This window comes from Xiphias gladius, chromosome 11 (assembly GCF_016859285.1).
Source record: "Xiphias gladius isolate SHS-SW01 ecotype Sanya breed wild chromosome 11, ASM1685928v1, whole genome shotgun sequence".
Lineage (NCBI taxonomy): Eukaryota > Metazoa > Chordata > Actinopteri > Istiophoriformes > Xiphiidae > Xiphias > Xiphias gladius.
In genome coordinates, this window is record NC_053410.1 from 20,700,711 (window position 1) to 20,724,403 (window position 23,693).

General features: G+C 42.6%; 2 protein-coding genes across 5 annotated transcripts; both read left to right on the top strand.

Moving 5' to 3' along the window:
• The first annotated feature begins 525 nt into the window (after positions 1-525).
• cacul1 (CDK2 associated cullin domain 1) lies at positions 526-3,387 on the top strand. Its single transcript, XM_040138939.1, has 9 exons — positions 526-685; positions 1,013-1,379; positions 1,591-1,717; positions 1,902-2,004; positions 2,085-2,180; positions 2,381-2,483; positions 2,659-2,748; positions 2,854-2,992; positions 3,115-3,387. Exons 2-9 carry the CDS (start codon positions 1,052-1,054, stop codon positions 3,152-3,154), a joined length of 1,026 nt encoding a protein of 341 aa, XP_039994873.1. The 5' UTR covers positions 526-685; positions 1,013-1,051; the 3' UTR covers positions 3,155-3,387.
• On the top strand, positions 3,148-22,775 carry mypn (myopalladin). Of its 4 annotated transcripts, none has more exons than XM_040138934.1 (21): positions 3,148-3,239; positions 7,285-8,370; positions 12,634-12,809; positions 12,913-12,964; positions 13,083-13,536; positions 13,635-13,709; positions 13,781-13,922; positions 14,388-14,411; positions 14,831-14,947; positions 15,050-15,836; positions 16,590-17,690; positions 17,777-17,909; positions 19,127-19,204; positions 20,213-20,434; positions 20,527-20,676; positions 20,772-20,851; positions 21,013-21,139; positions 21,227-21,434; positions 21,577-21,742; positions 21,830-21,963; positions 22,070-22,775. In XM_040138934.1, the coding sequence occupies exons 2-21, from the start codon at positions 7,286-7,288 to the stop codon at positions 22,246-22,248; spliced, it is 5,490 nt and encodes a 1,829-aa protein (XP_039994868.1). In that variant the 5' UTR covers positions 3,148-3,239; position 7,285; the 3' UTR covers positions 22,249-22,775. The 4 variants fall into 4 exon arrangements, with proteins under 4 accessions (XP_039994868.1, XP_039994869.1, XP_039994870.1 ...); XM_040138935.1 differs by having other exon boundaries at positions 13,083-13,521; XM_040138936.1 differs by lacking the exon at positions 19,127-19,204.
• Positions 22,776-23,693: the final 918 nt, after the last annotated feature.

Genomic DNA, 23,693 nt, shown 5'->3' on the forward strand with positions numbered 1-23,693 from the left:
TATACTAAGTTGTAATATGAAGCCTTAGGAAGATATTCAATGAGTTCACATTGAAAAACGGCACTTTTGTTCCTTCTTATAAAACCAGTTTTGTTGCCTCTGTCACTTTTCATAGAATATAAAGTTCAAACAGTTTCCTTCATCATGCAGAGGAGTCTGCTGGCTGTAAAAATTGAGTGTTGGTAGATAGACATACTTGAGCCGATGTGTTGGATAAATGTCTACACCAACATAATTCACATGCCATTTACAAGGTAATGTTTTGTTTACGGTCTAAGGAAATAAGAAATTTTTACATCATTATAGTTGTTATTTCTCCTGGGGTTCTCAGTAAAAACAAGAATGAAAAAAACTGACCCGTCATTTCTGTTATTTCAAACACACCTGCCAGGTGTTCGCATCAGTATCTTCGGCGCGGTGGCGCAGACGGGAATAGCGCGCCCCCTAGTGCCTCTGAACTCACCCTGCCAGTTCCTTTTTTCTTTTTTTTTTTAAACTTTGTGGTTCTTTCAAAGGGTATAAGCAGAGTGAGAGGGTTTCTACGAGGGAGAGCATTTACTTTAGACATTGTTGTATTAAGAGGAAAGTGTTTTTATAACAGCGGTCTTGCACAGTATGTGAGCATTTAACGTTGGTGGGTAGTCGATACCGTCGAGGAAAAAAACTAGGTTGGGAAATACTATCGGTAAGCGATCCTAGTTTGCGCAGGCGTAGTAGGGTAATATGAGGCTTCTATTTATAATTTAGTCGTAAATTCAGGATAGCCAATCTGTTAACAGTCGGTTCATTAACGTGTAGTCTCTTTAGATTTACATGTACGAGGCCCGAGAACTTTCTTTTTTTTGATATGGTCTTTGGAACCTCATTTCCCTGTTTTCCCTCAGCTGTCCGGTGATACGACGTGTCGTAAAAATTCAGTCAGCAACACCAAAACCGAGATGGACACTACCAAAGACGCTTGACCGTTTGTGTCTTTATCCGCATGTTCTCTGAAATGTTTGTCGTTATCTAGTGACGCCAGGCTTCGGCACACACAGGTCCGGTTGTGAAAATGGAGGCCATGGAAGACGATAGTTTGGACATAAAAGACGACCACAACCACAACTATTGTGCGAGCAGCGGCAGCGGCAGCAAAGTCCACACGTATCTTAGCAGCCAACTGTCGGATGTAACGACGGTCCCGCAGCCCGTCTGTCCACCGGTGCCGGGAGCGGAACCGGGGACTCGGCGAGGGAAGCTGCGGTCCGGCAGCACCGGAGGGTCAAAGTTCATGGACTCGGATTCAGGGAGTGAGAGCAGCGAAGTCAGCGAGACTGACTGCACGGCTCCGCCGGCCGCTGTCGAGGGAAAATTCACCCTCGACTCTACTTCCAAGTTCCGTAAGTTGACTTGAAGCAGACACTGACAGCAGGGCCTGATATCCTGTAGTCACTCAGCGGGGTGTTACTACCCTAGTGATTTACTAGAGGGTGATCCTCCTGGCAGCACAGCGACAGTGTTGGTTTCACAGGCCCCATGGCTTCGACCAGAATCAAGTGAGTGGTACAAAAGCTCGTTTCGCATCTGACCCGCTCTCCTCTTGTCACTCAGTCCTGCATGCGATGGCAGTAGAAGACTACCGGAAAAACCACTGGCCAAACCTGGAGAAAGCAATCGACCGCCTGCTGATTCAGAATCCCACAGACCACATCTCTGTTTCTTATGCACAGATATACAGGTAAGACTCCACGGTCGAAGGGGCGTTGAACAAACACACACCTGAGCTCTATGTGTAGCCCTTTTCTACAGTAAGTGATTTCTCCTGAGACCCATGAAGTGGCCATCATGCTTCACTGGTAGTTTTAGTTGAAATGCGGGTTTTCTTTACCGGTCCGAGTTTCTCTCTTACTTTGTTTTCCTAGTTATGTCTACAAGTGCGTTTGTCAGCAGCACTCTGAGCTGCTCTTCAATGACTTGACATCAAAAATAACAAGTCATCTGCAACAAGTTTCCAGCCATCTACAAGTAAGCAAATCCAAATGCAAGGAAATTATCTGCAGCACATACAGAAACTATCAATTTAACTAGCATTTATTGTGTTCCAGGCCAGCCCACCAGAGGACTTCATCGAGAACTTCAACGTTGCACTGACACAATACACAGCTTCTCTTCAATGTATAGTTCCTGTATTTATGTACTTGGTACGCATCTTTTTCTTAAATATTGCATATATTCAACAAACGTAAATATATAACTTGGACTATTGAATGCAATTTCTAACGCATTCCGTGCAACCAAGTATAGCCATGTGCTAGGTTGTTACCCTTGTATTCACTTTTGTGCAGGCTTCACAGTTTTTTTTTTTTTGTTTGTTTTTTTTTTTCATTATTGATGTTTTCAGAACAAGTTCTACATCGAGTCAAAGCTGAACAGAGACCTAAGGGAAGATCTGATGAAGCTGTTTGCTGATCACGTTGCAGAAAAACACGTGGACACACTGATGCGTGAGTGTGTTGCTTCATTTGAAGCCCTGATGGCTGTCTTGAAATTTGAAAATTGTTCCTTTGCGTGTAATTGTGAATCTGTAACAAGACTGCACCTACAGAAGACTTGGTCCCCTGATGACACAAATGACTTCTGAAATATTTCTATTTTTATTTTTTATTTTTTCTTATTTAGCTCTTCTCATCGAAGCTCATTCCATGCCCTTTCAAGTGCAGCCATCTACAATGGCCAGTGTGGTTAAAGGCCTTTACAGCCTCCGACCAGGTGAAGCAATGTTCAAAACTGGCACATTTGTTTATTTCTCCGCCAGAGTCAGCTTCTCTACACATGCTCTTCTGTTTCCTAGATTTTTTTCGTTTCCTCTTTCAGACTGGGCCCAGTTAGCCCCGGCTCTCTTCTCCGGGTTTATTCCCCAAATTAACCCCCCTGCCGTGGAGTCTCTGCTGTCTGACTACGCCGCTCATGACCAGAAGCTGCAGATGGAGCTCTCCATGAACGGATTTCCACGGTCGGTTTCCCGAGGCTTCAGTTTTCCAGATAGCAGTTAATCACAGCCTCAATAAATATAATGTTGCTTTAAATATACACTTAACTACCTTAAACCACTAATGGACTGTCCTCGTTTTCCAGAGGTGACCAGTCTCGCAAGCGGGCCAGTGACGACTCCTGATAGCAGAGCAGGCGTCACCAGATTCGTTGCAGAAACTATTACTGTGCCTCCTACATCTTTATCACAAGTTGGCTCACTGCACTAGGTACAATGTTAACAATGTGTCAGTTTCATCTGTCTCTCGACTCAAGGTCACAAAACACTGTGAACAACAAAGAGAATGTGATGTTGAGTTGTTTTTGAGCAGAAGCTTAATCTTACTGCACTTAAAAAAAAAAAAAAAAAAAAAAAAAGCACACAGACTTCCAATATGGTGCTTTCCTCTGTGATGCATCCAGCTTCAGTATTTGTAGGATGCTGCTGTGTGTCGTCAGGTTCAGATGGTTTTCTTCATGTTCTCCTCATTTGAAGAGTGCCTTCATGGTGTCTGTTTGATGGGATATCCTGACGGGACAGGCTCATGGTGTGTATTTCATTCCTAACTTTTAACATGGAAGTGTCTCGTGTGGTTTTGATTGACTGGGCTAATCAAGACTTTCTATTGCTGCTAATAATACTGTCCATGTATTGATACTACAAATCCCTTGGTTTCGTCCACTGTGTGTGAGACCCAATGGCTACAGTTAACACAAGTGAGTGTGGAAAGAAATGGGAACTAAGTCATTGACCTCAACTATTATTCTCTTCTTCATGTTGCCTTTACTGTGTTGGTAAACCGGATTGTATTTTCCAGTTATGCCAAAGAGGATTTGCAGTACTATCTTCTTTTATATATAATACATTGGATTCAAGCTGACAATGTTAATGTTGTCTGATGTCTGAGTCACTGAGCCATTTAAGTTTTTTTATACTAACAAGTTTTGAGCTTTGGTTCATCCATCTGTTTGTTAGACTAAAGTCAAATTCTAACTTAAAATATCGCTTGTTTGTTTTAGCCTTGGATGTAGGACTAACAGGGATTGCCACGCAGGACATTACAGAGAGTGCCAGAAAGCTTAGACAACCGCAGAATAGTGTTTTTGATTTTCCTAAATTGTACATCAGTTTGCTTGACAACTTAGCTAAGTCGTCCCTTAACTGTAAATATTGAACCTGTTGCTTCATGGACTTAATGAAACAAATGATATGCAAATGTTGTTTTGTCCCGAGTCTGGCATACCTGTGCATTAAATGTTCCTAACATGTACAGCCTGTTCATGATGTAAATAGGTTCTGTCTTTGGATAGTGCTAAGTGTACACTAGCTTCACTTGAATAGAAGTATTTGATACAGGGTCTTACACTGTTTTAAGTGTAAATAGATGCTCAGGCTTGCTCTTTGTTTCCGTCTGTGGTCTTGGAAATGGTTTCCATCGTCTTTCAAAAAAAAAAAAATTTCATTAATCATGGAACACAGATGATTTTGTTTTTCACTATTCAATATTTGTTCTCTTCAATATGTTGGCATTATCATAAACCTCATGTAGCAGAAGAAAATCAGAATCATTGCAGATGCCAAACACTGGATGTATTATGTTATTTGCTGAGATTATATCACTTTCTCTTTAATATGCTGCAACAATATCCATGTTGAAACAACTGAATAAAATTCCACTTGGTTCAAATGCTGTTTCAGAAATCTGTGGCGAATAAATCTTTTTTTATCAAAAAACGATACAGTCCTTGAATCGAGGTAATTGTCACGCCAATGCCAGATGTTTTACCAATCGAATATTTTACAGTATCCCAGTCAACATAAGTGTTTCCGCATTGATTATCACTGTTAATCTGTTGTGTTAACATTAGTGTGTGAGAGGCTCAACCAGGGGCTTCTAATTCTGTAGGACAGAGGTGTCTGATGGACTACAGGAGGAGGAATCCCTTTACAGCACGTCCCCCCTGGCCAATGAGCAGGGACGCCACCCAGACACATGGGCCAGGCCTCCCCAAAATAACCTGCGACCACTGCACTCACAAATGTTGCTACTTTTACTGGTGACAGGTTACCCTAGCTACTCGGCTCCATATTTTCCTGTAAGCTCCAAGGTTAGCTTTGTGTGAGAAAACCAGTAAGGCTGGGCAGCTGCCTATGACCAAGATTTCCCCAGGTGGCAGCAACGGGAAGACCGGAATCCCCCTCTTTGAGCACAGGTGCACTCCGAGGATTTACCAATCCTTCACGGGGGGCCAGCTGGGTTTATTCTGAAGGTAAAACACACCACCCCTAATTTAATTGTTGTTCACAGCGTCCTGTCAACTGTCTTCTGGCATCAGCCTAATATGCTGTGTACAGCCTCAGAAAATCTCGAACACTGAGCCTCAGACAAGCTTGAGTCTATTTCTGTTTGTAATTGAATTATCTTAACCTGCCGGGATATGTGGCGCTGCCTTTAGCCAGGGGCCCGTTCATCTGTGGGGTCTGCGACTGCGCGTTATCTCACGCAGAAAGTGCCCCATTTATGATAATTATAGTTCTGTTTGTTTGATTGGATTAATGACTGTTGTGACTGATCAAAATCACGATAAGGAGGACACACAGGACGAGCGGGTCTGCTTCTTGTTTCTCTTTCTTTTTTTTTTTTTTTTTTTGTTGATTTTCTTCATGTAAACTGACCCCTTGCTATTATTAGATATGACTTGGTGGGCTTGGAGGCTGTTTGCAAAGGATTAATGTACACAACAGCTGCAGCTCCAGGTCTGTTGGAAGGGCATTGCTGTCTCTCTTAATTGCACTGATTTGAGTGTCAGTAGCATATGTTCACCCTATCCCATGTCTGTATTCCATAACTTGCTCATGCCCAGTGTCAAAAAGTTGTGCAAAGACTAAACGTCATATAGGTGTTGGTCTGAGGTGGACGGGCAAAGAAGCCTGCTGTCCCATCAGGTCTGGTGTCAGCACATGAACCTGATACTGTCTCGAGGCTCCAGGAAGGCTGAAATTAAACTAAAATAAAAAGTTATTTTTACCCCTTATCCCCTGCTTTTAACTATATTTTCTGTATTCATGTTCTGTCTTTGCACTAAGTATTTCACAATATTTCACATTGTTATAAGTAATTTAAAGTGTAATATTAATGCAAGTTATATGTAAGGTACATATGTTTTTTATCAACTCTTTATGTAGCAGATATATCTGACTACTATGGGAAGGGATCAAAATAAGCACTTTGCTTTTCAGTTATTGAATTTTGAACATTAGTCATTCTTCCTTTAGGTAACTTGCGTATCTAAAGGTCTGTTAGACATGTCAGTGACCTCAAGGACCATCTATGTTTTATTCTATTTACTGCAAGTTGCCTTTACTTTACACTACTGCTTATTAATGCTAAGACTAATAATTAGCAATTGAATCTTCTGATTAGTTTGTCAGTTAATTGATAAGTCATTTTTTCTGTAGCATGTCAGAAAAAAAAGGAAAAATTCTCCTCACATCTTGCCAGAGCTCAAGCTGACGTCTTGCTTGTTTGCTTGACGGTCTGAAAAACAGTCCAAAACCAAAAATATGTAGTTTCCTATGACAGAAGGCGAAGAAATCTACACGTCTGCAAAGGTGGAACTTGAACATTTTTGGCAGTTCTACATGAAAAATGACGTTAAAAATGACAAAATTAAATATTTGCCAAATAATTTTCTGATCAATTAATCAATTAATCGGCTAATTGTATAAACTCTGTTGCTTATCATACCATATATTTTTAGAATAATGTCCTATCTCCTAGACAGCAACTGGTATCACTAATCTTCAGTACTGGATGAAAATCAACTTGCAGAGAGCTTGAAATATGAGCTACACAGGTTCCATCCATCTGAGTGAACATTTAGTTAACTTAATTTTTTGTCAGGTACATGATCAGCTGTTCGCCTTGAATATTTAGATTTCCTGACAAAGATTTGAACATCTGAATGCACTGCTTTTCGACAGGGGAATTTTAAAGCTTAGATTAACAAAGGTTACCTAATCACACCACTGACTGCATTACCATATGATACTACAGTAACTCTGACCAAAAAAAAAAAAAAAAAACCCAAATGGCCGTATTTAAAGTGAGCACAAGTGATAGACAGTGTGCAGGATTTCTTTGTTCTTGCACAAGTATCTGCAAGTGAAACTATACTGACCTCCTCTGGTATCATTCTAAAAACCTACGGTATGTGTTGGAGGATGGAAAGTGAACTTCAATGTAATGGAATGCCCTGTGATTATTTCCCCAGCATGCAGGAGAACAACACTGACCAGCTGCCGTCACTGTCTCAGCTCTTAGCCTTAGCCCAGCAGCGCCACAGCGAGATGAGCCGCTCAGACGCTTCTTCCACACGTCTTCAGATCTATGGGTCGCTCAAAGGAAAGGCGGAGGACTCTGTGGGCCACAGTGACCCCCAATTCCCAGACCTCTCAGCCTTCCTCAGCCAGGAAGAGTTGGATAAGAGTGTGAACCTGGCTCGCCAGGCCATCGGACATGAGCCTCAAGAGGAGAGGGCAGAGGTTAAGGCCTCTGTTGCACCATTAACCCCCTCCAACATCGCCTCAATCTCAGTTCCTTCCTCTGCACCCCCTTCTGTAACCTTCGCTAACCCCTCCCCTGCTCCTTTTTTTGCCCCCTCCACTGTGCCGTTCACCCAGCCAGCCCCCGGGTTCAAAGAACTGCCGGAAACAAACACAACATTCACATCAGACAGAAAGATGCATAAAGCCTCCATACGGCAGGACAACATGATCAGGAAAGGCAGGGACTCCAGTGAAGGATTCAACGACTTTAACAGGTCAGCGAGGAACGCCCCGTACGGTCCGGAGACCCAGTCCAAGAAGGAGTTTCTCAACAAGGCAGCCGACTTCATTGAGGAGCTCTCCTCTCTCTTCAAGGCCAACAGCTCCAAACGGATACGACCAAGAGCGTGCAAAGCTCACAGGAGTAGGGTCCAGAACAAGAGCCAGAAAGATGGGACAGTTTATCCCCTCTGCTCAGACAACAGGGAGCGCGCTGTCGTGCCCGTGGAGGTGGAGAAGGAGAGCCCCAGCCCTGCTGTTAGCCACCAACAAGAGGTCCAACTGGACTCTGGGACTGGGCATGTGGAGTTTCAGGACTGCAGGATTACCGAGGAGCAGCAGTACAGCTGTGTTTCCCAGGAGCTGGCGAAGGAGGAGGCTGAAAGCTGTGCCTCGACAGAAACTCCCCACCCAGCGAAGCCTGTGTGTGAGCCTCCTCATTTCATCCAGAAACTGAAAAGCAGGGAGGTTTCAGAGGGAAGCAAGGTCCAATTAGACTGCATTGTAAGCGGACTCCCTGTGCCTGAAGTCCGGTAAGTGAAACCTCACAGATTCTAAGCTCTTTGGTTTGCTTATATTCTTTGGTTTCTTAGTTTTCCAGGAGATACAGTAAGATTTTCTGCTCCCAGGCTCTTCCAAATTAGTCTACATTTGTCGCACTGAAAAAATGTAATACTTGGAAAAGCTAAAGGGCCAGTGTGCTGTGAGGCTGTGTCAGAATCAGCTCTTGCAGTGCAGTGAAGGAAACCTTCTGCGGGATGATGTTAGAAGAACAAGAATTGAGGGTAAGGTCAGGGTAAGAGCAGGGATTGGTGACGGGATTTTCATTTTACTTTACGTAAAGTAATGATTTACTCCAGCAATGTACTGATGTTTAAATCTGAGGTACTTGTAATTGACTTGAGCATAGTCAAAAGTCATTTTGCAGATGAAATAACTTTATACCAGTATTGTCCATGCTTTAAAATAATATAAACAGAAATGCAGGGTGAATACTAGAGCCCAATATTAACTAGTAATTAACTAGTAATAGAAATTGCCGTGGAGAAACACTGAAGATGTGTTTGAGGTGATTCCGGAATCGTGTCGCTGTCAACTTGTCCACCAGAGATCACTCGCAAGTTCATTTTTCAGCTGTAAAATCAGGAGAGATCTTTTTAAAAACCAAATTTAAGAGATCCTTAACCAAAAAATTCAAAAAATGTATATGTATAGAAAAAAAAATAGCATCTGATATATTGCTATCAGATTTTTGAACTCCTGTATCAGTCAGGGTTTTTCTATTAACATCGTTGAATTTTTCATAATTTGTGACGCATATTATGAGCTCTGTAGTATAGGCTTCAGGCAATATTGAGCAGTGTGAGTTAAGATGAATGATTCTGTTTTTGCCCGGGAGATTCAGACAGACGTGACATGTGATGATAGCCAACAGCTTATTCTGAGTGGGGTGAGTGTGTGTTTGTGTGTGGTCAGGGTTATGTCTGGGACAATAATCACATCAGGATTTCTGTCATTCTACTCATTCACGTAACTGCCTTTGGTATCGGAGTAAAGCTGAATACATTTTGAAACCTGATATGACAGAGTTCTTAGCTACTTACGCTTTAGTCAATTCTTGCATTGCACTTCTTTATGGCATTTTTGTTAAGATATGATTCAAAATACTGCCTGGACTTACAGTTTCCCTCCCAGGACAACAAAGACTTGAATGAGTGGAGCTGAGGTGTCAGCCTATAGGGGGGCATGGGCTTGTTCATCCTGCTTAACATTGTTGAGTCACTAACATATACTTGCTCGGGGAGAATGTAGCTCTTGGCCATTTTTAGACTGGACTGGCACAGCGAGCTGTAGTCGCCTCTGATAATGGAACCGACTGAGCTCTCGACAGAAGCATGAAGAGTTTGGTAGGATGATTTATGCAGTTATTGCTTGGTTTATAACTTTATATGGTTTGTTTTTGGCCTCGGTGTCTTACAAACGTCCAAGTCTGAGGATATAACTTCTGTGGTTTGTACTTAAAATGTTACTTCCTTAAAATTTGTTCAGGCTTGGTCCTTATTTTGCATATTCTGTTATGAATCTTTCATTGACTTTAGAGCAATGTTTGTGCTTGTTTCCCCTGTCCATGTGGCTACTGTGTGTGTGTGTGTGTGTGTGTGTGTTTGTGTTTGTCTTTGTGTGTGTGAGGGACTGTGACTTAAAGGAGTCAAAATAGAGTTACTGGGTTCACATTTCCCATCGATTTGCAGCGGCGTACGGTTTCTGGTGTGTCAGAGTATAGAATGCATGTATTCTAAATCTATGTTTAGCGATGTGCGTATGCAATTGGGTCAGCCAGTCAGAGCTCCCAGGCTCCAGAGGGAATCTCCTCTCTGGTTCCTGATCTCCAGAGGGAAAATAGCCTTGACAGGTGCAGCGAGTGCGGTCTTTGACTCATCGACCGGCCACCTCTTCCACTACTCATGCTTTCAATATAGACCCTTAGTCATTAGAGAAGACATTGCTCGGCGCATGCAGAACATTGACAGCACATTCCAGCAGCTTCGCCCCTACCGCATTCAAGTATCAGGAGCAGAGCTGTAGCGTGACTGCATGTTTTCACTGTTCACTCCACCAGAATTTTTTTAATACCAAAGCATAAATGAATTCCTCTCCGGAGACCGGAGTGGTTGAGAGGCCAAAGGGAGTTTAGTTTTTGTTTTGAAGAACTGTTTTTGTGTAAACTGCTTTTTGACATTTTCAAGAGTTCGGGACGCTTTTGGCTACACTGCTAAGTTGGATAATTGCCTACATATTTATTAGAAAAAAGCAAGATCTTGGTGATCTATGAGCTTGATGAAAGCAGTGGATACAATTTATGATTGTATGATAATGTCTTGCCAGAGGGTAACACACTGCCTCATTCCTGTGTGTTTATGGCTGGATTTATTAAGCATCAAGGCTTCATCTGCTCAAAATAGATGTACTCTGACATAGAAGCTGCTGTGTATGTTGCTGGTCAGGACGGGGAGGAGGTTAGAGCTTTACTATTATAGTTTTACAATGAAAAAATAGACTGTTGCCAACTGCAACTCCAGTATACTAGATGTTACTGAGTAGGACCAGTGCCAGGTAAATAGTATGTACTGTACGTCCTGGCATTCATCAAGTTTTTATAGGATTTTCACCCATTTATTCATAATTTGACAGTATACAATTATAGATTACAATAGTTATTAGGTTTAGGAAGCTTTAGGATGTGGACCTGATGTAACCTGGCATGAGTCCAGCCAGTGATCTTTGTTGCATGTCACGCCCCATTCTCCCCTCATAAATAAAGGAAAAAGAAAACTTTAATTCCCAGATTTGACAATTAAGTTCATACACTTTTCATCAGTTTTCTCCATTTTAACAGATTACTCTAGATGCCTTTAGATCTATTACATTGTGCTCCACATCTTCATAACATCAACAGTACATTGAAGCAGCCTCCAAACTGCCATTGCGTACTCGTGTTGCTTTCATGTCTTACAGGGAAAGGGATAGGGTTCGCTCATCAAAAACGTTTTCCTCTTGGCCTACATAACTCTACTGAATGGCACCAAGCCAGAAGCACTATTAGGGAACTGGGAAAGACACCACGTGGTACCAGCCTCATAGAAATAGCAACAGAAGGTAAATACCAGGAAAAGGGGAACTTTAAAAAAGGGGTTTAAATGATAAAGCAAGGGCAGGAGAGTCTTAAAATATCCTAATGAAATAATTGAGAAGTCACATAACAGTACTACCGTTAGCTACACACAGGCGGCAAATTAATGGAAAACCTGAATACAAAAGTGGACAAACACAACCACTGCAGGGCACGAGGGTCTTTCAAAGGTATGAATGAGTATAAAAAATGATGTGAATCATATGCTATGGTCTTCATAGATCTTAACCCAAGTAAATCTCAGTTAAAAGAGGGAATGTGTTTAGAAGAATTATGTTCAGCCCTTCCCCATAGAGTTCCACGGACCTGGAGAATGTATGCCTATTCAAGAGTAATGAAGCCCAAACCCCTGCTAAGACACTTAATGTTGTTTTTCCTTTGAATTAAAACCCATTTCTATAACCCCTGGTCAGGATGAAAACGCCAATGTGGCATCATGAATGTAAACATTTCATTACAAATATGCACTACAAACCAGTCAGAGTCCAGTGCACTGATACTCTGAAAGGTCACTGATTGTCCTGTAATCATATGATACTCTTAATACTTGAATTTTCAAAACTACAGGAAAGTACGTGAAATAGTTACTCAGTTACAGTAATATGAGCACTAGTTACTTTTCACTCCTAAACAAAAGATATGGAGTGATTCCAATATGTATTGGAAGCACCAAAAGGCACCCAAAGGTTTCTGAAATATTAACAAATTACTTACTCCCTTAAGCAGGTTTTATTTAGTACTTTCTCTAAAATATTTCGGAAAATTAATTAAACTTCATTAAAGGAGCCCTGTGGTGTTTTCTTTTAAACATATAAGAGTCATGTTTACATTCAATGTTTCTCACCAAAATGCATTGTGTGTATCCTTGAGGTTTAACAAATGTTGAATGCATCGCTTTACTCATAAAACATTCGCAATACCAAAAACACGATACAAACAAAAGAGGGACTCCATAGTGGTCAAACACTCCGCAGGGTACCTTTGAAGCTAATGGTAGGAACACAGTTTAAACATAGGGGACACCAACGTATTTTTATATCAAACATGCTTTTAATAACAGGAAAACTGAAAGCTTACAATGTTTTCTGTATATATTCAATTACAGGTGGTTTTGTGAGGGCAAGGAGTTGGAGAACAGCCCTGACATTCAGATCATCACCAACGGAGAGCTGCACTCTCTGATCATCGCAGAGGCATTCGAGGAAGATACTGGGCGCTACTCCTGTTTTGCATCTAATTTCTACGGTACTGACTCCACGTCAGCTGAGATCTACGTTGAAGGTGATTCTTATGTTTCTGTTTTTCTCCCTAGCGGTTCTACAGGCTCATGTAAAACATCGTTAGAGATGAACTCTGTACACTTGCTTGTTCTCTGATCCTACAGGCGCTTCCTCTTCGGATTCTGAGGGGGAACAGAACTTTGAACATGTAGTCCAGTGAGTTTTTACCGCATTGTCATTTAGACCAACTCAATAAAATAATATATATGGACGTTCAGATACCTCATTGCAATTCTAAACGAGGCCCTTCCTTTCTTCCTTCTGTGTTCCAAAGGCTGCAGACGAAAACACAAACGTCAGCTCCAACTTTACCTCCATCATTGAGCCAAACCCTTTCTGCAGAAGAGGAAGAGTTTCTGTCATCCCAACCCACAGCAGCCGCTGAGGAACCAGCAGAGGAGCTGCCCTCACCATCAACTGATCAACCTCTTCCACTGGTCCAGACAACCACCGCAGTACTTTCCATCCCAGAGCTCTCCAAAGTGTCTTTGGCATCCACAGCACAGCCTGCTCAGGAGGAGTCAACGGTGTCACCCGCCCAGCTGTTTCCTACTTTGTCACGAGGCGATACAGAACCTTCAGAAACCCATGAAGTGTCAGCATCTGTCCCAGTCACATCCACATCACAGCAGACATCTACGGTCATAGCTACATCCCTGCCTTTGAGCCCAGCTGTTTCATCTGTGCTTCCTGTCCAGGCAGCTCCAACACAAGTACCCCAACCTGAGGTTTAACGTCTGAAACACTTTCTCCACTATATTTTTGCTTAACGATATGTTTTGTATATTTTAATCCACATGTCCTCTGTGGGGTTTTTTATCTTCAGAGTCAAACTTCCAACCACAACTATCTACAAGGATTAAACGGGCAACCAATCATGGCTGCTCCTGTATTCACAAAGGTAGGATCATTTTCAAAAGCATGTACACTTATACTGTAAATTTATTGATATAACGTGTCTTTTCCCACCAGAGCTTGCAGGACCTCCTTGTGTCAGATAGCCAGCTGGTGGTGCTAGAGTGCCGTGTGAAAGGGGTACCGTCACCTCGAGTGGACTGGTACAGAGAGGGAAAAATCATAGAGGACTCTCCTGATTTCAGGATCCTGCAGAAAAGTAGGCCCCGCTGCTGTCATATCAAAAGTGCAAATGACCTTGATTTTTTGTGAGGGTTGTTTCTTTTGGCTTTATGCTGCAGCCACTTCTGACATGCCTTGTATCATAAAGAACAGGAGCTTTGGAAAATGGAGGATATGAAGACTCAATTTAATTCAGCTCAGGTTAAAGATGTTTTTACATGCATAAATCTCTGCAGCTTAAATACTGTATGTGGTATCATCATTTAAAATAATTTTAATTTATTTTTGGCATTCCTCTCTAAATTTTTCTATAGTTCTGGAATTTTTGGAAAAAATATACTTTATTATATTTCTCAAAGGACATTTAAAAAAATGACAAATAAAAGTCTTCTAGCGTCAACTGATCGTGGTATATAATTATAAATACCTATAAGACTTAGAGAAGCACTGATTATACTTAAACCATAACTTCAGCTTTTTTACAGTTTCGTTTCCATTTCAGAGCCCAGATCTCCAGCTGAATCAGGTAAATATTTCATTACATTCTCATCTGCCAAATTATAAGTAATGACTGCACCATAGCAGCTGCCTGTCTGTATACTGCATGATGCTGCAGTGTGTACATATTACTGTGCTGAAGTGTTTATAGACATTGGCTTAGGCTTCTGTTTTTCTTCTGTGCATAAGCCAGGGCTGCTTTTCCCTGACTCTGAACCATATAAGGTAGTCTCTTATCCTGTGTCAAACCACCATGGCAGATCATTTCAACCTGCCTTCGCTGCAGATAGCTTCTCAGCCCCAGTGATACAGAGAAACCCCACTGCTAGGCATTGGAAAGTCATGTGTCTTTCCTCACTGTATTAAGATTCTCTCTAGTTGAGAAATGAATATGATGCAGTCATACCAAACCAACTTGATTATGTGAGTATCACTTTTTTCCTATAGAGGAAATATGCACTTTGGTCATTGCTGAGGTCTTCCCAGAAGATTCGGGGGTGTTTACTTGTACAGCAAGCAACAAGTATGGAACCGTGTCCAGCACCGCTGCACTGAGGGTCAGAGGTAACACTTCTGTTTTACTTTTCAAAAACAGCAACAGTTATCATATATTCTTATAAAAGTTAAGTAAAATTTCTGTATATGCATCTCTCTGGTTCTCATCAGGCAATGGCAGAAACAGCAACTCCATGAGGCCTTTCAACAATTTACCAGTGGAGCCTGGTCGAATCGAAGAGCCTTCCCCATTGGCTCCCACTGTGAACCCTCAACAAGATGTTACTGTGACCGACAGCATCAAGCCCCACTCCAGCACCATTCGCCTAGACTCGCTCATCTCTAGCAGCTTACGCCTGGACCCCTTAAACACCAGCACCCTCCGTCTGGACCCCCACAGCTCCAGCATGTTGCGTTCAGACCCCCTTCGTACCAGCCTGCCCAGTCTGGAACCTTCCAGCCTGAGCAGCAGTAGCAGTTCCTGCCTGAACTCTCGCAGCACCAGCACCCCAAACTTAGATCCTCTCCGCCTCCACCAGAACTCTCCTGGATCCAGTGAAGCATGCCCAGAACCACAGAGCAGCAGACAGGTGCTCTCATACCCAAAACCCCTGTTCGCTCTATCTGCGGTTGAGACTTCAGCTGAGAAGGAAGTCTCTCGATCTATGCTGACATCGCCTGACACGAGCCCAAAAGTTAAGGGGACCCCAAACCATCAGAATGGGAGCCTCATTGTGGTGCCCCTCCCTGACCCTCCTCCTAACTCCTGTCTTAAGACAGGCAACCTGACAAACCACAAAGACTCACGCTCCAGTTCCAGAGCCGGTCTGCGTGTGCACTTCAAACTGCCTGAGGATGAGGAGGATGAACAAAATGATGCATCCAGTCAATGTTATGAAGACATCACTCAGGCATTAGTCAACAAAGAACCACCACCAGTGCTGGCTAAACCCAAACTGTGAGTACAGCAAAAAGAAAAACAAGCACAAGTAGATGAGAAATTTCACAACCGGGTTGACACTGAAACTAACACAAGGCTGCCAGAATGGTCTGAACCAGTATAGTATGAGGAAAAGAGATTTTGTACATGGGAAATTCAAATCACGTCCTTACTTTGCACTGCATCAAAGTGAATTAGATGGGCTGTATTTAGAGGTGGGAGGTTCCTCCTCCACTGACTCGACTAGAAGCTGTAATCAGTTGCAATTCATAGAGGAATGCATGCGGACTTCAAATGTGGACCTTCCGGCTTTCTAAAACAAAGGATGGCATTTTCTATTTGTAAGTTTACTTTTATGCATTTATGTTCATCTAATATTTCAGACAATGCTGTAAATGATAAGCTGTTCACTATTGTTTTTGTACATGACACCCTGGGCTTAAAACAAACAAAGATAAATATGACAATTGGTCCTGTATTGTTTAGTCTAACTACATTTTCAGTAATTTGATGATAAAAAAAATAGAATATCCAGTTTAGAATGAAGGCAGAAAGTGTCTTGAGCTTGAAGAGTGTTTTGTTTGTCGGCTACTGGTTGGTCACCCATAAAAGGGCAGAGTATTCTTCATGCTGCATTTGGCTCATTCCTGCTGGGGTTTACTGCATGGACTTAATTTATGAGAACAGCACACTGAGCCTCTCTCATCCTCACCATGTATAGTGTCATTTTATGGTAGTTGATCTGTTAATTTGGTTTTGCTTGACCGACAGGGACCCAGCCCAGCTCCAACTTCTGCATAACCAAGTCCTCATGGAGCAGCAGCAGGAGACCGAACCACAGGCCCAAATCCACATCCAGCCTCAGTCTCACGCCCCATTCAATATCCATATTCAGCCTGAGGTCCAAAGCTCCCATGAAGGTCCCCTGTGGTCACTCAGAACGCACCATGAACCCCATCCGACACCTTTCCAGGCCTACATTAACACCACTACACCCCCTGAGCAGACACCCCAGTCTGCGCCTCCACTGACCACCACCCCACCTGCTCGCTCACTGAGCTCTGCTCCAGCACTCAATGCCACATTTTCAACTCTTCTTAACACTTCTCCTGCTCCGCATTTCAGCTCCCCTCCTTCTATTCCTCAGCTAAAGACTTCATCACTGGTGACTTCGCATCCATCTGCCCCACAGCTGAACACAGCTCCTCCTCTCAGTACAGCTACTATAACCCAGATGAACACCATCCATGCCTCCCACCTCAACCTGTCCCCTGCATCTCTTGCCAGAACTGCGCCCACTTTCCAGTTCTCCTCTCCTCCAGCGCCAAAGCTTAGTACAGTCCCCACAGATTCAACCCCAGCCTTACAGCAGATCAACTCTCCTGCTGCTCTACTGAGAAGCACCCATGCCTCCCTCATGAACCTCACCGCCACCTCCTACACCTTCAACTACGCCAGGCCTAAAGAGTTCTTGGCTGCTCAAACCTTCTCACCAGTCAGAAGTCCTTCCCCAACTGAATCCCCGGTGCCCCTGCTCCAAGAGCTGGCCGCTGAGCTCAACTCCTCTACAGCCAGCTCCCCTACTCTCCCACCATTTTCTCCACAACCCAGGATCTTCCCCACGAGGGTGCTAAAGTCTCCCACAAGCTCTCCTTCCTTCATGTCCTCACCAACACCGGGGTCGGCGCAGTTCCTGAACAGTGTGTTCGCCGTACGAGCCCAGTCGCCCCCCCAGGCCTCTTCTCCCGCCTCCAGCAGCTCCACCCCCAGCCCCATTCAAAACCCTGTGGCCTTCCTCAGCTCAGTCTTGCCTTCCCTGACCCCGAGTCAGCCCACAAACTCAATGGGCTTGCCCAAGGGAGCTCCTTTAGGGTACGCCCTCTCCGATGCACTACAATGCTCATCAGGTTGGTAAACTCTCACATGCTGTAATACATTTTTCCTATCTGTCTCTTCAGGCTACAAAAGAAGGTACCCAAGGTGCGACTCCCGTCATCTGAAGACATTCGTGAGAGCAAAGAAATCCTCCTCCATGACATTGAGAAAAAGTTTGGATTTAAAGACGATACTCCACATTTTGCACATCAACAGGTACTGGGTAGTCTCCAGGTCTGCAGCTGTGACTATTTCTTCTTTTTTGACTCTCTGAATTGCAGTGATGTAGTGGTGGATACAATACATATAATAATGCAAACAACTACTTGCATAAACAAAACTTTTAATCACAAGCTTTAGCTCAGCCCAAAAGGTGGGTCCACTGGATTCTTAAGTTGAGCTCAGCCTCTGTTACATCCCTGCTAATTTAGATATTAGACTACTGTGTGAATATGAATGTCAATGTTAGTATGTGATACTTAAAATTTAACTAACCAACTTTTGCAATCTATTTTTTTTTTTTTAACTTTTAAGGATGAAGTTTACAGTATATTAAAATCTCCTGTGGAAACCCACAAATCTTCCATTACTGAATAAAATGATGAGTCATAACCCAAACCGACAATCGCATCTAGGTAGTTAGCCAGTGTGCAGCCTAGTTAAGGAAAATAAATAAAGAATGTTAGTTTCTGTGCACTGTTTTTATAGATGTTTCAGAATTACTTTGATGTTGTTGCTCTAGCCAACAGGAGCTAACTTGCTAAATTTGGTACCAGTTGTTGAGATTGGTAGATTACGAGGCCGGGGACATGTAGTTCTATGAAACTGTTAGTTTTGGAACATATATTTAATTTATATATATATTTTATACTGATTCATGATAGAACAGAAAACCATAGACACAGTAACTTGTGACCAGTCTTGTACAAAAAGTTAAGAGAGAGTACAAAACTCTCTCTCATGAATAATGAAGGATAAAATAAGTCTATAATAATCACATGAGTTTTTACAATTTATTCATTTATTTCACAAATTATTGTTTCATTTCTATAATTGCGACAATATATTCATATGATTATTTATAATTATTTACTTATGTATTTAATATTAAATACTTTGGAGCTTCATAGTCTACTTATGTATTCATTTCGTGATGACTGTCCCTCAACAGATAATGAAAAATGTAAAATCATCAAGAGACATAAAATCGCTAAGACTGACAGAGGCAATTAATAACTCACTTCCATTCAGCAGAGCATCGTCTATCATTCCTTCCCCAGTCATTCATGGTTATTCATCACTGTGTCAATATACCATAACAACATATGCATGCTAATAACAATAGCTTGTATGTTATCCCATCAGTATGTGTTTGTATGTACAGTTTGTGTGTCATCGTTGGTGTTCCTCATCCACCCCCTATCCTCTCATAGAAGCAGAGTAATGAGGGGAAAACAGCGAGCAGACCCCTTGGACCAAACATTCCTGCTACTGTCATTAACTATGATGAGGTACAAGGATCTTCCCGTCCCAAGCACTGTTTTTCTCGAGGCTGTATGGGTTATTATAATGTTTCAGATCGAGATTACGAAACTTTGGATATTCTCATATACTTATCTAAATACCATGGTTAATTAATAAGTCTAATCAAGCATTCAAGCTTCTGTTAACTAATATATAACCTGCACGAATAATCTAAACATATTTTAGGATCAAAATTCATTAAGCTCATGAAATGTAACGACTCTACTGTTTGTTTTAATTCTAGCTAATATTCTATGTAGTTTATAGTGAACTGATTTTACGGTTTTCCCACTGAAGCTTGCAGCCCTGTCTTCCTGATCTTCGTCTTAGATTTTCCCAAAAGGCCAATATGACATAGTTCTTGTTTATTACATTTTTCTGAAAAATGTCATCTCACAAACCCGCATATTGTCCTTAACATTTCACATGCTTTAATAATCTCCTGCTAGTTTTATTTCTTCTGCTAGCCCACAGATTTAAAAAAAACCACCGAGGGGTTCTTAATGTGAATCAAAAAAGGTGTTTAAACTTTTAGAAATGTTTCTCATCTCTGCAGTTTACCTCTACAGTTCATCTTTGTCTGTTCTCTGTTTTACCCTCAGCCTTATTTTGTTTGGTTGGATGAGCTATTTTCTACCAACCAGGAGTGACACTGCCAGACAGATGCCACTGCATGATCATTATTATCAAGTGGTTTAAAGTCACAATCTGTACCTTTTTTGTTTTGTGATTTGAGTTATAGTTTGTTACTTTCATTCCACTGTTGCTAAATGGCAAATAGATGCACGTTGTCTCATGTTCCTGTTTATCGCATACCTCTGCAAGAGCATTTGTTGCCTATCTCAGTGTGTTAAGCTTCAATGTACAATATAGGCATGTTATTGTACTCATCGATTTTCAGGGATATTTGGTATAGACAAAAAGACAGATGGCGCACGTAGTAATCCAACACTGACTGTGGCGATTACTTTGATGTAGTGGTTTTACTTTTCCAGGAGTACAAAGTGTCCAGTTTTGAGCAGAGACTTATGAGCGAGATTGAATTCCGTTTGGAGCGAACGCCAGTGGAGGAGTCGGATGATGAGGTGCAGCACGATGATGTCCCTACGGGAAAATGCATTGCACCCCTATTCGACAAGAAACTAAAAAACTTCAGGGCCATGGAAGGCGTGCCTGTCACTTTCTCGTGTAAAGTTGTGGGAATCCCTCTTCCAAAGGTGAGAGGTCCTTGACTGTGCTTTGCAGATGACAGCATGGTCTTTCACTGTCATCCCTAACAATTATCATTCACATCTGTGCCTCTCCTCAGGTTTACTGGTTCAAGGATGGCAAGCAGATCTTGAGGAAAAACGTCCATTACAAGAAGATTAGGGAGGGGGACGGGACCTGTGCTTTACACATAGAGTCCATAACCAGTGATGATGATGGCAACTACACCATCATGGCAGCTAATCCACAGGTAGTATTTCACTCTTAGGCTCCCATTCATGTTGTCAACACCTTCTCCCCAACCGCAAAAATCTGATCTGCTATTTGTTATTTAATGATCATCAGGGACGAATCAGCTGCTCGGGTCATTTGATAGTCCAAACGGGCCCCCCCCGAAACCGACTGACACCCATTCACTCTCAGAGGTGAGCAGGTCTGAGTGTGTAGTGGGATCTGCAGAAGAATCCCTCTGTGTATCTATACCTATACTGAAGTACTCACATGCACCACAACTAAGACAGACATGGGTTCATGTCGAAGTGTGCGTTTGTGTCCTATGCTGTGCTCACCTCTTCATGTTTTTCAGGGTGCGAGCCCGCATACAGGAAGTTGAAGGTGATCAAACCCAGGAGCGCTTTTTTCGGCCTCACTTCCTCCAGGCTCCAGGTGACATGCTGGCGCATGAGGGAAGACTGTGCAGATTAGACTGTAAGGTAGGTATCAGATCCTGGCACGTAATACAGTCTCTAAAATATTGCATTTTTGCCTCACCTTCCTGTCAACCTTTTTTTGTCTGCCAGGTGAGTGGACTACCCAACCCAGAGCTGATGTGGTTGGTCAACGGGAGGCCAATCTATCCAGACCTTTACCACAAGATGCTGGTGCGGGAGAACGGCATCCATTCCCTGGTCATTGACCCTCTGATGCAGAATGATGGCGGCACATACACCTGCATTGCAAGCAACAAAGCAGGACAGAGCTCCTTTAGTCTAGAACTGAAAGTTGTGGGTAAGGACTGGATACAATCAATGACCTTGCTGTTAGATGACAAATAGAATTTATTACTCATATGCAATTCAGTTGAACACTTTAATGTGATTTCCCATGCCTTGTTTGGAAGTTCCAGTAATCTAAGTCATGTCTTCTTTAGAGAAAGAGACAAAGCACCCTCCCCAGTTTGTGGAAAAGCTGCAGAACATGGGTATTCCTGAGGGAACTCCAGTCAGGCTGGACTGTCGGGTGGTGGGTATGCCCCCACCAGTCATCTTCTGGAAGAAAGACAATGACACCATTCCTAAAACGAAGCACAGAATCAGGTTGGTAGGAGGTCCAAGCTTCCCTGTATTTCTTTCAGCGCCATGCATCAAAATTGGAATGAATTCTCCATTATCTGTTTATTTCAGCATGACCCAGGATGCCACAGGATATGTGTGTCTCCTTATCCAGCCAACTACAAAGGACGATGCTGGCTGGTACACGGTGTCAGCAAAAAATGAGGCTGGAATTGTGTCCTGCACCTGCAGGCTTGATATCTACGGTAAATATTCTGTATAGCTGTGTAACTATCAGACTTATTCAGAAATGTGCCGCATTTTCAGCACGTCACTCTAAGTGGTAAGACTAGTTATCTGCTGCACCTTCAGCACAGTGGCATCAGAGCATCCCTGCACCCATGAAGAAAGCTCCGTGCACAGGCAGCCGCTACGCCGCTCTGACTGTCCAAGGGCTCGACATCAAGTCAGCTTTCCCCACGTCGGAGACCAGTCCCATCCTGTTCTCCAGCTATCCTCCTGAGGCCATGCTGGAGAGTGAGGAGCTGTGAGCTGTCTGCAAACACTCCAGCATTGTGACCCCCAGAGCCTTCTGTGTGACCTCCCTGAGGGCAAAACAGTAGAAGGGAGAATGATTATCCGAGCACATTGTCATGTGATTTGTGTGATGCATTTGAAGTGATACATTCAGAGTAGAATGGCAGAGAATTATTGCATTTAAGCTATCAGCACCGATAGTGGGTTTGTCACCATTCCTATTTACTCAAATCATATGAAGAGTGTTTCACATACAGAAAAATGACAGAATTACAAAGTCTTAGCTCATGAGCCATCAGTGGAGTTGAATGTTGTTCTCTGACAATTTTGAAAAATTCACGTTTGTTTTCTACATAATATTTAGCTACAATCGTGAGGTTGTTGTTGAATGTTGGTGATAATATCTTTTCCTAATAGTTAGTCCTATTCTCAAAGTGGTATCCACACCACTTAATTTTATTGCAAAAAACATATACAGTGGTGTCAGAAAGTATTCAGACCCCTTCACGTTTTGCACACTTGTGTTGTTGATTTAATTTTAAATGGATAAAATAAAACATTTTGCCCATTAATTACACTCAGTAACCCATAATGACAAAGTGAAGACGTTTTTAGAAATTTTACCAAATTTATTAAAAATAAAAAAACTGAAATATCTCATTTACAAAAGTATTCAGACTCTTAATTCAGTACTCTCAAGCTCTGTCAGATTGGATGGGAAGCATCTGTGAACTGCCATCTTCAGGTCCCTCCACGGATGTTGTCGCTCCAGTCGGCATGCATTCTGGAGCAGGTTTTCTTAAAAGAGCTCTCTGTATTTGGCTGTATTCATCCTTCCTTCAATTCTGACCAGTCTCCCTGTCCCTGCTGCTGAGAAGCATCACCATAGCATTATGCTGCCACCAACATGCTTCACTGTAGGGATGGTCTTATCCAGACGACGAGCAGTGCCTGGTGTTGGCCAGACATAGTGTTTGGAGTTCTGCTCAGAGGGTGAAGTTTCTGTCCAATCAGACCAGAGTATCTTTTTGCTCTAAGAGTCCTTTAAATGCAGCTTGGCAAAGTCCTGGCTGGCTGTAATATGCTTTTTACTTACCACTTTACTTTAAGAAGCTTCCATCTAGCCACTCTACCATAAAAGCCTGATTGATGGAGCGCTGCTGAGATGGCCATCCTTCCAGCAGGATCTCCCATCTCTGCAGAGGACTACTGAGCTGCTGGGTTCTTGGTCACCTTCCTGACCAAGGCCCTACTTGCCCGGTTACTGAGTTTAGTTAGAAGGCCAACTCTAGGAAGAGTTCTGGGGCTTTCAAAATTCTTCCATTTCACAATTATTGAGGCCACTGTGCTTATGGAAACACTCAGAGCTTTAGAAATGGTTTTATATCCTTACCATCATCTGTGCTTCACCACAGTTTTGTCACAGAGATCTACAGAGAGTTCCTTGGACTTCATGACT